At 34.9% G+C, this 13,828-nt stretch overlaps 1 protein-coding gene across 1 annotated transcript in view; it reads left to right on the top strand.

Moving 5' to 3' along the window:
• Window positions 1-13,828, top strand: part of VPS13B (vacuolar protein sorting 13 homolog B) — a 785,675-nt gene that overhangs the window by 339,321 nt on the left and 432,526 nt on the right. Inside the window, 1 exon segment of the mRNA XM_062188180.1 lies at window positions 10,801-11,035. Coding sequence (XP_062044164.1) covers window positions 10,801-11,035 — 235 coding nt within the window.

The raw sequence follows: 13,828 nt of genomic DNA, 5'->3' as shown, positions 1-13,828 counted from the left end.
TTCTACTGCTTTCCCAGGCCATACAGAGAGCTGGATTGAAAGTGGAGCAGCCAGGACTTGAACTGGTACCCCTATGGGATGCCAGCACTGCAGGTGGTGGCTTTACCCACTATGCCACAGCGCTGACCCCATCAATGTTTTTTAATATCTTGGCTATATCAGCTTTTCTTTCTCCTTTCAAATTTATTTCAGTATTCAAAAAAATGTGATATTTTGTCATAATGAAGGAGCTTTGATTCAGCAAGAACTCATTGGTTAAATGGAATTTTAGTTAATTATCCAGAAGATGTTTCCAAGATCTCTAGTTTGTCTTGTATTCTGGTCAGTTCTTGGTTCTACGAATGTAAGGAGATTATCACTGCTAAAATTCAGCTTAAAAGTTATATTTTTCCTCAGACAGCCTCTAAGTAAAAATACCAGTGGCTAGTCCCTTCGTTACAATTTTCTGAGTTCTTAATTTGAATGGTCAGGTGACCCATATCTAGATTCTTGACCTGCAGAAATGATAAAATGACAAATGTGTGTTGTTTTAACCTGCTACATTTGTAGTAATTTATTTTATAGGATAGAAAATAAATACAGAAAAAGGTACATCATATATACATATAATGTATTCATCTTAATTACTGTAACAAAAAATGCTTGCCACGAATAGTTTTTTAAAAATATGTGTAGCACATCCTCTATTGCACAGTGTTAGTGAAAATGACTATTTGAAATACTATTTAATGTAGGAGCCAGTAGCCTGCAATTTCACAGTACTTTACGGGCTCTTTTTTTGTCACTATACTGCTTATAAGGAGAGTTAAGAGAAGAGTGGGAAGGTTAAAGCATGGCTTGTCATTTTTTTGTTGTTGTTGTTGTTAGCTCTTAGCTTGCAGGAATGTGACTTTTTGCAGATGTCATCTGTCTCACTAATCTCAACCAGCAAAAGGACACCTTTTTCCTATTATTATTTCCCTGGTAACTCCTTGTGTTTGCTCACCTGCCCTTCCCTAAAGCTTCTTTCAGGGTAGCCATGGATCTCAGATGGGATGGATGAGATAAGATGAATCCAGGAAACATTTATTTAATCTATATTATAAGTGATTGTAGAAGTAGAATATCACAATTCATCCAAGTTGTTGCTGAGCACTGCTAATCAATGTTAGTCATTCATCTTGTAATCTGTTTCATTGCATACCACTCAACCTGCCTAAAGCCACATGGCCATACTCTCTTTCAGAGTAGGCTTAACTGAGCCAAGTGTTTTTGTTCCTGATAACTATATCTATTTACTTAATTATATGTAGCTTTTCTCAGTATAAAATCTTTATCCTAAGGGATGTCTTGCTATTAATGGAATGAAAATGGTACGTGATCTGTGTTCTCTTTCTCAATTTGATCAAACATGATCTGTCTTCTTAGATTTCTCTACTTTGTATTCATATAAAAATAAATTGAGCAAAATACTTTCTTATTTCTTAGATTTCCCCATAATGCCTTGCCAAACTTTATGTGCTCCTCTTCTTGTAGTGACTTAACACATTATTTTTTGTTAATTAAGTCATTAATAAAATGTTTTTTCCTCATGAGTACTACCTTACATCTTGGTATATATTATTTTAGCAATAATAATAATAGTTTACTATTAATAATAGTAATACTCTAATAATAAGAGTAATTTGTGGTGCACTTAGTATTCAATATTAGGTAAACTCTGAATCGATTAATAAGTAGTTTAAAAGATGAATAAGTTACTGCACAAAGCACAAACTCCTCTTGCAGTGGTTGTGTAATTACTAGTAACTTATCTGATTGTTTTAAATTATGACTACATAAATGATATTTCATGAAAAAAAGAATAATCTTAATATCAGATCTTTCTCCAGTACACTACCTTAAATATCAAGCATCTCACTAGCATTTCAAGCCTGCTGTATTCAGGAGTAAGCAGTATTTTTGTTTTACTACCTTTAATACAAAATGTAGTAGGATATATGTATGCTTTTATTTGCATCATTTATAGAAATTATTTAGTGTCAGTAGATCTTCATGGAAAATATTTCTCTTGAATTTTGAGTTCTAGCCTGTTTCACAAAATTGCTTTCTTTTGATTCTTATCTAAAGCTTTCTCTTCTAAGGAGTGTACCTCCTCTTTCCTTTAGTTCAGTGTTCCTGCTGTGTTCTAGTAAAAATACTTTAATATCCAAATCCAAAAAAACAAGCTTATATATCATTCCTTTGCATTTGTGTGTATGTACAGCAACTTCAAAAAGTTCATAGAAAAATGGAATAGAAAGATAAGCGTTTTGGTGAGAAAAAGGTTGAAATCTATGCATATGAGGGGGCCATCAAAAATTATTGAAAATGTATGTTATAAAAGTACTATGCATGGATTTCAAAAAAATTTTACACTATAATAATAAACATTTTCCATTAATTTTTTGGTGTGCCCTCATATGTGTATTTGGAGTGCTACAGTCATAGGGCTGTAGCAGGTCTTTTGGAGCTTATGTGTGTTTTCAAAGGTATTTGCCTTTTACTGTTCTCAGTTGTAGCCCTGAAGCTGGTGTAGAAGGCAGAGTAATATTTGAGGATTTACTCCAAGGCATTATACTCTTTAGTATAGTATCTTCTTTGACTTTCTGAAATTCCTTGTACCTTTTCTGAAAATAATGTATTTCAGAAGCAATTCCTGTTAATCTTTAAGTATGTACTTAAATTGTAAGTGTATTAACTTTCTAATATACTAGTGTAAATTTGTTTATTGTTTAAAACAACCAGTTACTTATGCATCATGGGATGCTTCCTTTGTCCACTCACTGCTACTTTAATTCCTCCTAGTGTTCAGCATTTAACTTTTCATGTCTCCTACTGGGTGCTAAGAAGACAAAAGAAATAAGAGTTCTTATGCTGTAGCAGGGAAAAGGCTACATGCCATAGTGTGAAGAAACTTGTGGGGCACCCTTGTTAGAGGGATCCTTTAGAAAACTTTTTGACCTCCAAAAGGGAAAATGAGAATGTTAAAATAAATATTTGCTGAAAGGATCCCTGTGGCATGCACTGCCTGGTTCATGATAATATCCCCAAATAGTGTGTGTGTGTGTGTGTGTGTGTATGTATGTATATATGTATTTGTTATTTGACAGGTAGAGTTATAGACACAGAGAGAGACAGAGAGAAAGGTCTTCCTTCCATTGGTTCACCCCCCAAATGGCCACCACGGCCGGCACTGCGCCGATCTGAAGCCAGGAGCCAGGTGCTTCCTCCTGGTCTCCCGTGCGGGTGCAGGGCCCAAGCACTTGGGCCATCCTCCACTGCCTTCCCGGGCTACAGCAGAGAGCTGGACTGGACGAGGAGCAACTGGGACTAGAACCCGGTGCCCATATGCGATGCCAGTGCCGCAGGCGGAGGATTAACCACGTGAGCAAAGGCACTGTCCCCAGCCATTATAATTTAAGATGATCGGGGTGGGCGCTGTGGCATAGTAGGCTAAACCTCCCCCTGTGGTGCCGGCATTCCATATGGGCACCTCTTTGTGTCCTGGTTGCTCCTCTTCCAATCCAGCTCTCCGCTTATGTCCTGGGAAAGCAGTGGAAGATGGGCCAAGTTCTGTTTCTGTACCTGCATGGGACACTCGGAGGAAGCTCCAAGCTTTGGATTGTGGCCATTTGGGGAGTGAACCAGAGGATAGAACACCTTTCTCTCTGTCATTCCCTGTCTCTCCCTGTAGCTCTGCCTATCAAATAAATAAATAAAATCTTTTAAAAATCAATCAGTAATTAATGGTCTTTAATGTTATTTTCTCACTATATATAAGTTGCTGTAATAAAAGTAACCTCTTTCCCTCTTATTGGTTCTACAAAGTACTGAATAATGTGGTATAGTTTCTCTTTTTTTATATAATTTTTAAAAAATATTTATTTATTTGAAAGGTAGAGTTAAGAGAGAAGGAGAGACAGAGATCTTCCATTCGCTGGTTCACTATGCAGATGGCCCAAAGGGCCAGGATTGTGCCTGGCCATAGCCAGGAGCAGGAGCTTCCTCTGGGTCTTCCACATGGGTGCAGGGGCCCAGAAAGTTGGGCCATCTTCCGCTGCTTTCTCAAGCATTTTTTCAGGGAGCTGGATCAAAGTGCAGAAGCCAGACATGAACTGGTGCCCGTATGGAATGCTGACACTGCAGGCTGTGGTTTAACCTGCTGTGTCACAGTGCCGTCCCCCTTGATATAATTCTGAGATGTCCTATAAAAAAGGTCATGGAAGATAGTAAATAGAAGGTTATATGATTATTTGACAGCTCTGGGAAAATGAAGTCTACTTTTTATATCCACAGGTTCTGCATTTCTGGATTCAATCACCCATGTAAACAATGCAGTATAACAACTGTTTGCATAGTATTGCCGTTTTGTTCGGTATTATAAGTAACCTAGAGATAAGTTAAAGTATACAGGAGAACTGCATAGGTTACATGCAGATACCTCCACCATTTTATCTAAGGGACTTAGTCTTCTTGATATAGAAGGGCCATTGTATTCCAATGTAAGATTCCAACTGGTATCTAAAATATAGTACGTATAAGCAAATATTTAGGCACATCGGTATTCCACAACATAAGCAAAACTGGAGACTCCCTGCTAACGTACTTGGGGAAAGCAACACTGTCTAACTCTGCCTATCACAAAAAAAAAAAAAAAAATTGAAATCTAGACTCTACAATGCAGACATAGAAAGCAAAGACACTGTGGCAAAAATATCCTACATGAAGGATCTATGTGAATGAGGACCCCAGTAGAAAGAAGGGGCCAACAAAGAAGGATGTACTTTTCTCTGAAGGGAGGAGAGAAATTCCACTTTGCTTATGGCCTTGTCTGAATACTGACGAAGTTTGTGGTCACAAAAGGCTTCCATAGCCTTGGCAGCTCAGGTGATCACTGAGGTCAGAAATAAGAGTGTTAATTGTTAAATTAACAACGGAAGTCACTGTACACTCATTCTTCATGTAGAACCTCTGTCCGTACTGAGTTGTACTATGAAAATTAACTGCAAAACTTGTTCTCAAACAGTACTTTTTACAGTCTGTGTGTATGTGTTCAAATTGTTGAAATCCTTACTTAGTATAGAGTTGGAATTAAAAATGAATCTTAAAGAAAAATGTGATGGGAGAAGGAGCAGGAGGTGAGACAGGAGTGGGGAAGCGAGGGTGGGTTTGGGGCAAAAAAACACTATGTTCCTAAAGTTGTACCTATGAAAATTGTATTCATTAAATAAAAGCTTTAAAAAAAAGAATAAGAAAATCTAGGCTCTAAAATTCTGAGTTTTTTTTTTAAAGTATTATCTGTTTTCCAAGATGTTTTATGAACCAACATGTAAAATAGAAAACTGTGAAGTTGTCATCAGACAAAGCAGAGCATCATAACTTTGAATCGTCAGAAGATAATTCTTTTAGTAGATGTTTGAGCAAGTAAATGTGTTGGGAATCAGCATTTTCTGGAAAGTTGATTTTTGGAGCCAAAGGTGGTATTTGCTAAGCTTGTCCTCTTCTTTACTTAGGATAGGAAGACTTACATTGCCTAAATATATAAACATTTGCTATAACTGATTTTTTTAAAGATTTTATTTATTTTTTGAGAGGCAGAGTTAGAGAGAGAGAGATCTTCCAACTGTTGATTGACTCCCCAAAAGGCCACATTGGCCAGAGCTGGGCCAATCCAAAGCCAGGGGCCAGAAGCTTGTTCTGGGTCTCCCAGGTGGTTGCAGGGACCCAAGCACGTGGGTCATCTTCCATTGCTTTCCCAGGCCATAAGCAGAGAATTAGATCAGAAGAGAAGCAGCCAGGGCACGACTGGCACCTGTATGGGATGCTGGTGCCACGGTGTAGGCTCAGCCTACTATACCACAGTGCTGGCCCCCTGATTTGTTTTTTTAATAAGAAAAAAGACCTTTCTTCTTCTGTTAGAATGGATTATTTTATAAATCTGCATGCAGTCTTGAGATTATTTTTCTTTTAATGTATGAACTTTATTTTGAGCATTTTAACAACAGGTTGTTATGACTCATTCTTTGCAGTTTTCTCAATGTATTGTATTTCAGAAAGTCATATTTTAAAAACTTTTTAAATTTTATTTTACATTTTATCTCGAAGCATTTTTTTGGTAATGGCATGCAGTTGATAAAGAGAAATACTGAGGCATGAAATTCACTAAGAAAGGAGAATATTGCCTTAGTTTTCTGCCTAATTTGGGTTTTTGTCTTTGCCCCATTTACACTGATGTTTGTATTGCATCCTATGAAATTTCCTATATTGTTCGGTAAGTTGGTTGGTATTTGATAATCTCTGAAGTGTTCAAAGTAGACAGTATAATCTAATGGGCTTTTAAATTTTTACTGCAGCCTTTTGCTGTAGGGGGGCTGCTTCCCACATTCTGTAGGATTTTGATAAGTGTCAGTCTAGTGTCAAAAGCACCGTAAGCTGATTAAGCAAGACCAATAGAATTTTCTCCCTTAGAAAATTAAATCATATTGCTTGATGTCCTGATATCTAGTGAACTCTCTAGTTTAACTTTAGGAATAAATTTAGGGCTAGACGTGTCAGGATAGATGGATCAACTGTCAGTCACTTTAATTATAAAATTAAGTTGTTTTATTTAATGCTTACAAATTATGCACACAGGCCAATATGCTTGTCTACAGATACTGAACAAGTGATAACCATTTCACAGTAGTTTACTAGGAGGAAAAAATCCTGAAATTCAGATTTAGGGATTTGGTTTTTTTTTCATGTTTTCTGCTTGACAACTTTTTTATGGAGAAGATGAGATTTATAACCTCTGGAAAAGAAAAAACCAGGGTTCATTTCTGAAATTTTTAATTTCAGGCCCTTAATTGGATATATTTATATTTCTACATATTTTCGCAATGCATTGAAAAGTTATAAAATCGGCCGGCGCCGTGGCTTAACAGGCTAATCCTCCGCCTTGCGGCGCCGGCACACCAGGTTCTAGTCCTGGTTGGGGCGCTGGATTCTATCCTGGTTGCCCTTCTTCCAGGCCAGCTCTCTGCTATGGCCTGGGAAGGCAGTGGAGGATGGCCCAGGTCCTTGGGCCCTGCCCCCTCATGGGAAACCAGGAGAAGTGCCTGGCTCCTGGCTTTGGATCAGCAATTATTAGGGCTGTAGTTTATGTATTTGTTGTAGTGCAGTTGGAATATTGTATTTTTGTGATCCCTATGTAGTACATGGTTTAGCCATAAGCAGTTGCATTAAAAAATGCACTGTTGACTATTTTATAAATCTATGGAAGTGAATATGTTGAATCTGACATACAGTAGATGTGTGGTGTTTGTTATTGACTTATTTAGCAAACATTGAGGTGGCATATACTGTGTAAAATCTTCATTCTGTTATGACTTTACTCTTTAAAGATGATGCAACTGAAGCCATAAAAGATTAAACAGGATCCCACAGCTGGAGTAGAACACATCTAACCAACAATTCAGTTTTATTAATTGTAATTACCCTTATAGGATGCTGCTACAGAGAGAACTGTTTTATACTTGTATAAAACATCGGTATAAAGCATCAATATCTGATGCTAATAAAAATAATTTTTTTCACTTATATAACAATTGTTTATTAAATACCTAGTACATACTAGTTCATGTACTAAGACTACAGAGTGAATAAGCTAGACAAAGTGTTTTACTTTATATAGCTTTTATTCTGGGAAAATTTTATAAGGATTTTAATATTGAAAAATATTTTAAGCTTTTAAGGGCTGGAGCTATGTCTTTTGTTTCTGTACTCCAGACTTCCAGCTGAGAACATGGTATATATTAAAGAATATATGAATAAAAAAAGGAAAAAATAATGGCATACAACCTACGATATTTCTTTTGTTTTTTATTTGAAATTGTTTACTGAATAAAATATATTCACACATGGTACATTATTTCATTCTATAGAAGTTTTGCAAATTATAATTATAACATGTTTCAAGTTTAAATAAAGAAATATGTTGCTTATTGGAGTATTATTTCAAAAGGCAAGAAATATGGTACAGTGTTTGACAGAGTTTGTATATAAAGTGCTATTTAGGATGGGCAGTGCATAATGACTAGTTTTAGAATAATGTGTAAGTGAAATCCTTCTTTGTCTGTTTTTAAATGAATTGTTATCAGAATTAAAGAGCACATAAATCAGAGCAGTCTGTTTGCCAAACCTCTCAGGTAGGGTTAGGAATACACAATGGTGTTTGTTTGGGTGTGTGTATACTCTAAGAACACATAAAGTTGAAACTTCAGAAAAATGCATGGCAATTATTTGGTTTATTAAACTGGGAATACCAAATTATTTTTAGTTTACTGGTTTATCTTCAGTATATAATACTTAGATATGTAGCCCTTGGCCAAATGGGAATGAAAATAGAGGTGGTTCTACTTCAAGAATTTGTAATAATCCCTTCTCTTTAACACATGAATGTGTTCAATATTGGCAAAAGAACACGTTGCTACCAAAACTGAAACAGGATCCTTGAAACAGAAAAGATGTTGCCATGGAAAAATGAAGTAACACTCAGTGCAGCTGTGATGCATTAATGGATAGGATATTTTTTTAAAAGATCATTTGTGTTTGGTGTGGCTCAGAGGGTCCCAACCAGATGGTTTCCATGAACATGATCTGACCCCCAGCTTGAGGACTTCTTACTGGCAGATTACTTCATTTTCTTTCCCTTGGATTGTCAGATCCTTACATTAATGTAAAATTTACTGCTTCAGATTTATATTCAGTAATATAAATCACTCAACATTTTACATTAAAACCACAATTTTAGACATACATTTTTAGCAGTTATTTTAAAAGTAAAAAGATTTATGTGATAGCTTTAGTATATATAATAGATGTAACATTATAGTATTTTTCAGTAATTTGGGTTAAGTATATGTTTTAATTCTTATCATTAAAGGCATCCTCAGAACATATATCATGTTTTAGAAAGCCTTTCTTTGGGTGGTGTTATACATGTCATGCTAATATATTATTGATTTTGTATTCATTGCTCAGATTGCTTAAATTTGATGAAAAATTTGATTTTTGAATTAGTGGAATCAAAGTATGTTTTATTATTCTGGTGCAATTTGAATTTGTTTCTAAGGGCATATTTAAATATTTGTGGCAGCTTTTTATACCTAATACTTCTCATGTCAAAGCATTTTTCAGCCTAGCATCAACACCTACATGAAATATGAAATACTGCCTCTTCATTATATGATGTTTCAACCTGATTTAATAGAGTAGAATATGCTGTTAATATACCATCTTAAATTGGTCTATTAAAGACCATGAACAAATTATGTTAAATATTTAAAGGTATAATTGTATCTAAGACAATATAAACTTTGAATTTTAGAATAAATGAAATATGTTTTGATCTTAGATCCATCAACTACTTAAACACATACTTAAATTATCTAAGCTGCAAAATAAAATTCTAGAACTAAAAAAATGAGCTCATATGTCGTGAACCAACACATTTATTTATACAGAATTTTACTTACATTTTTCTTCACTGAGTTCATTAGTTTGTCTAAGCCCAGAAATGTGAAACAAAGACAGTTTTGCCTATCAATAGGTTGGTGAAATTTTCATCATATCAAGGAATTCCAAACCTGTTACTTGTCATCTGTTCTCACTAAGGAGTATATTACCCCCATGAAAAGGAGTATTATCTTAAGCTGTAATTTTATAAAATTCTCACAAAATCTCTTTGCTGATGTAGTTTCCTAAGATGTCCAAGCATTTATAAAGTAAAAAAAAAAATTATCACACCTTCAGATTAATATCTTTGTATGCCAAGATCATAGAAAGTCAACAGGTACAAGTCTATATTTGTTTTAACAAATAATTCTGTATCTGGAGAGGAAAAAAATAATTCAAGTTTACTAGTTGTGGAAATTTAATAACCAGATATTTGTAAGAGCCAAGTAAGACTAACAGATTTTAATCTACATTGCTTCTGAATTAAGAACTCATACTGAATTCAGTATTTGGTTTGGACTTAACTTAGTTTTATCTTACCTCTCTAAGGTCCTGGCAACTTAAGTAACAATACTGGGAACAGTTGAACATAAAAACTTAATGTGAAATTACAATTTAGGTGATAATTTTAATAATGATAAAAGAAGAAATAATGCTGTGATTTTTGTCTTCTGATTTTTCTTATTACTATGTATCTGTTTATTCACAATACTTGGGTCATTGTATATAGGTGTTAAAAGCATGTAATATTATAAACATGTTCCTTAATGGTTGTTTAGTGCTATAAACTGAATGTTTTAAACATCTTTTTTTTATATTTTAAATTGTAAAAAAAAAATGAGAGCCAAATTCACATAAAAATAGCCTCCTACCCCCAACCTCTTTTTAAAATAAAAGCTGTAAGATACTAGTCAGTTCTAAGGCCTTATTTGGTAAGTGTCAAAGTGTTAACAAATTCTGATAAAGTCCAGAAGAATGAGGACTTTCCTACCTTGTTTTATCTGCAGCACACTTTCTAATTAAATCTTGTTTCTTGGGAAGAACTCTGGAAGGGCAGATATATTTACATCTCATATCACTGGGGCTTTTGATCAAGTTTATAGCAAGAAAGCAGAAGCTTTTCAAGTGTTTGTTAGGTCCCTTACTAAAAAGAACTTACATACTACATAAATAGGACCTTGGATTTTGTTTGTTTGCTTGCCTATTTATTCTTGGGAAAATGTTAGATATTTGAAGACTTGTTTAATCTGATTCAAATATTTTAATTCTGCTTTTCTTTTCTAGCTTGAAGTACAGTCTTGTTGTGTGTTCATTCCAAATGATAGCCTGCCTTCTCCAAGTACAATTGTGTCCGGTGATATTCCTGGAACAGTAAGAAGTTGGTACCATGGACAAACCAGCATGCCAGGAACACTTGTTCTCTGTTTGCCTCAAATAAAGATTATTAGTGCTGGTCACAAGTATATGGAGCCTCTGCAGGAGATTCCGTTTGTCATACCACGACCCATCCTCGAAGAAGGTATAATTTAAAATAATTCTTCCTATGGTTAATATTTTATACTGGTATTTTTAGTTTTGTTGTTTTTTAAACATGCCGGTGTATGTGTACATCAGGCTTTTCATAGATTTTTATGACAAAGTGGTGAACTAATGCCATTTATCTACCTTGTATTCCTAGTTATATATTCATATATGTAAATACAAATTGTGTATGAAAGACCATGTACAATGTATGGTAACATAAACATAGGAAAAATTTTCTTGGGAAGAAATTGGTTTTGGCTGTTTCCATTCGACTGAACTAAGGATAACAATTAGGTTGATCTTATTTAGTGTATTTGACTTAGGGATGGGTATATTTTATATAAATAATTGCATGGATATATTATTTACAAAACCATAATAAATTTCTAGATTTCTAATTAACTTGCAAAAATAATTGTTAAAGTTATGATTCTCGGCCAGCCCCGCGGCTCACTTGGTTAATCCTCCGCTTGCGGCGCTGGCACCCCAGGTTCTAGTCCTGATTGGGATGATGGATTCTGTCCTGGATGCTCCTCTTCCAGTCCAGCTCTCTGCTGTGGCCCGGGAAGGCAGTGGAGGATGGCCCAAGTGCTTGGGCCCTGCACCTGCATGGGAAACCAGGAGGAGGCGCCTGGCTCCTGGCTTCAGATTGGCGCAGTGTGCCAGCTGTAGTGGCCATTTAAGGGGGTGAGCCAACGGAAGGAAGAGCTTTCTCTCTCCCTCTCTCTCTCACTGTCAACTCTCCATGTCAAAAATAAATAAATAAATAAATAAATAAAATAAAGTTAAGATTCTCCCAGAAGTACTTGATTTCTGTTTCAAATTCGTACCTTTTTGAACTCTGACATATTCATTTCAAACAATATATGAACTTGGAAAAGTTTCAAGTCACAAAGTAAGTAATATGAATGTATATTTTTAATAGCATGGCTCAAATTTTTGACAGTGCTAAACAGGTCAATGCCTTGTTCATATTATTATATGTATGTATTTGAGTCCTGATATCATACAGATCATCACATATGCTTTTACTGTCACTGAGAAGTATACATTGTCTATGCAATTTTTTTTAAATCACTGTTGATGTTGATTTCTCCTTTTTTTCTGTACTGAAATTTTCTTTGAATTCTAGTTTTCTTATCAGAAATAAGCATGATTTTACTGCTGAACATTAATGTTGGTCCTTAGTGCTATGAATACCATTTTCATAAAATCATAGTTTTATAAGACTTAGAGGAACTTGTTTAGAGTTCTTTGGACCCATGTCTTGATGCAAGGTTCCTTTGTCTAGCATTGTTGACATATTCATTCTTTGCTATTTGTTTTTGGCTGTTGGGTGTTCTTATGTGCAAAAGCTGCTGTGCAGCATATCAAGGGTATGCTAGCTTCAAAACTATCTTGTGAAATGGAATGTTCCCTACATTCTTTCCAAACCCTGGAATAATTTTTTTGTAAAATCATAATTAGTTTTACTTTTTTTTTGTTAAAGCTCATTTGTATACATCTCACAGTTTTTCCAGACATAATTCATATCTATAATTCTCTTTGATGTGTAAAGCTAAGCAATTGTAGTATATTTGTTCTGTTGTACAACCGTTGCCCCATAGAGTTCTAGAACAGTTTTATCTCTCAAAAAAGAAATGCTATACCCTTAGGGGGTAACTCTACTTTCACCCTCTTGCCATCCTCTGGCAACCACTAATCTACTTCTGTCTCTATGAATTCTGTTTTATACATTTCATATGAGTGGAATCATGTAGTATAGGGTCTTCTGTGACCAAGGTTTCCTTCCCTTATCATAATATATTAAGGTTGATTAATGTGGCATATTGTAGCAGTCTTCACTTTTTTATGGATGAATAATATTCTATTTATGGGTATGCTGCTTTTTTTATGCAGTCATCAGTTGGTGGGCTTTTGGATTATTTCTGCTTTTTGGCTTGTCTAAACATAGCTTTATAGGTTTGTGTGGGCATGATTTAATTTTTATTAATTACGTTCCTGGGAGTGGAAATGTTGAGTGAGATAGAAATTGCCATACTATTGTCCAAAGTATCTGCACTATTTTATAATCCTTCATCAGTGTCTGAAGATCCTAATTGCTCCATGTCCCTGTTGTAATTTGTTATTGTCTATTCTCTGTTTGTATGGTTGGTTGATTCCAGCCATGAGATACAAAGTAGTATCTCATTGTGACTTTGATTTGCATTTCCCTAGTGATGATGCTGATGTTGTCGATGTTGTTATAATGATGTTGAACATATTTTCATGTGTTTGGTGGCCACTTATATATCTTGTTAAGTATAGTGCTGTTCAAATCTTTTGCCCAGTTTTTTCACTGGGTTGTTTACCTTCTCCTGTTAAGTCATAAGAGTTCTTTTTTATAATCTAGAAAATATATCCTTCTCAAATGTATGATTGCAAATATTTCTCCCAATCTTATTGGTTGTCTTTTTACTGTCTTGATATTCTTCATAACATATTCCTTAATTCCTCTTTTTCTACCATGTATTAAATCATTCCCTCACTATCATTAGCATTTTCTTCCACAATGTGAATTGCAGTCTTAGAAATATTAACAACATATTTAATTTATTAAATCATGTAATTAATCAATCTGTTCATGCTCCTGCACACAGCATTTATTTTTATTTTTTTAAAGATTTATTTATTTATTAGGGGTTCTATAAGCTTCCTGTACTAAGATGCCTCTGTCCTTCTCCAAACCTGGGAAATTTTCTGCTAGTATCTCACTGAAAATGCCTTCTAATCCTTTCTCCCTCTCCAT

This window comes from Lepus europaeus, chromosome 4, assembly GCF_033115175.1.
Source record: "Lepus europaeus isolate LE1 chromosome 4, mLepTim1.pri, whole genome shotgun sequence".
In the NCBI taxonomy this organism is placed as follows: domain Eukaryota; kingdom Metazoa; phylum Chordata; class Mammalia; order Lagomorpha; family Leporidae; genus Lepus; species Lepus europaeus.
This window is presented reverse-complemented; position numbering and strand designations above follow the sequence as displayed.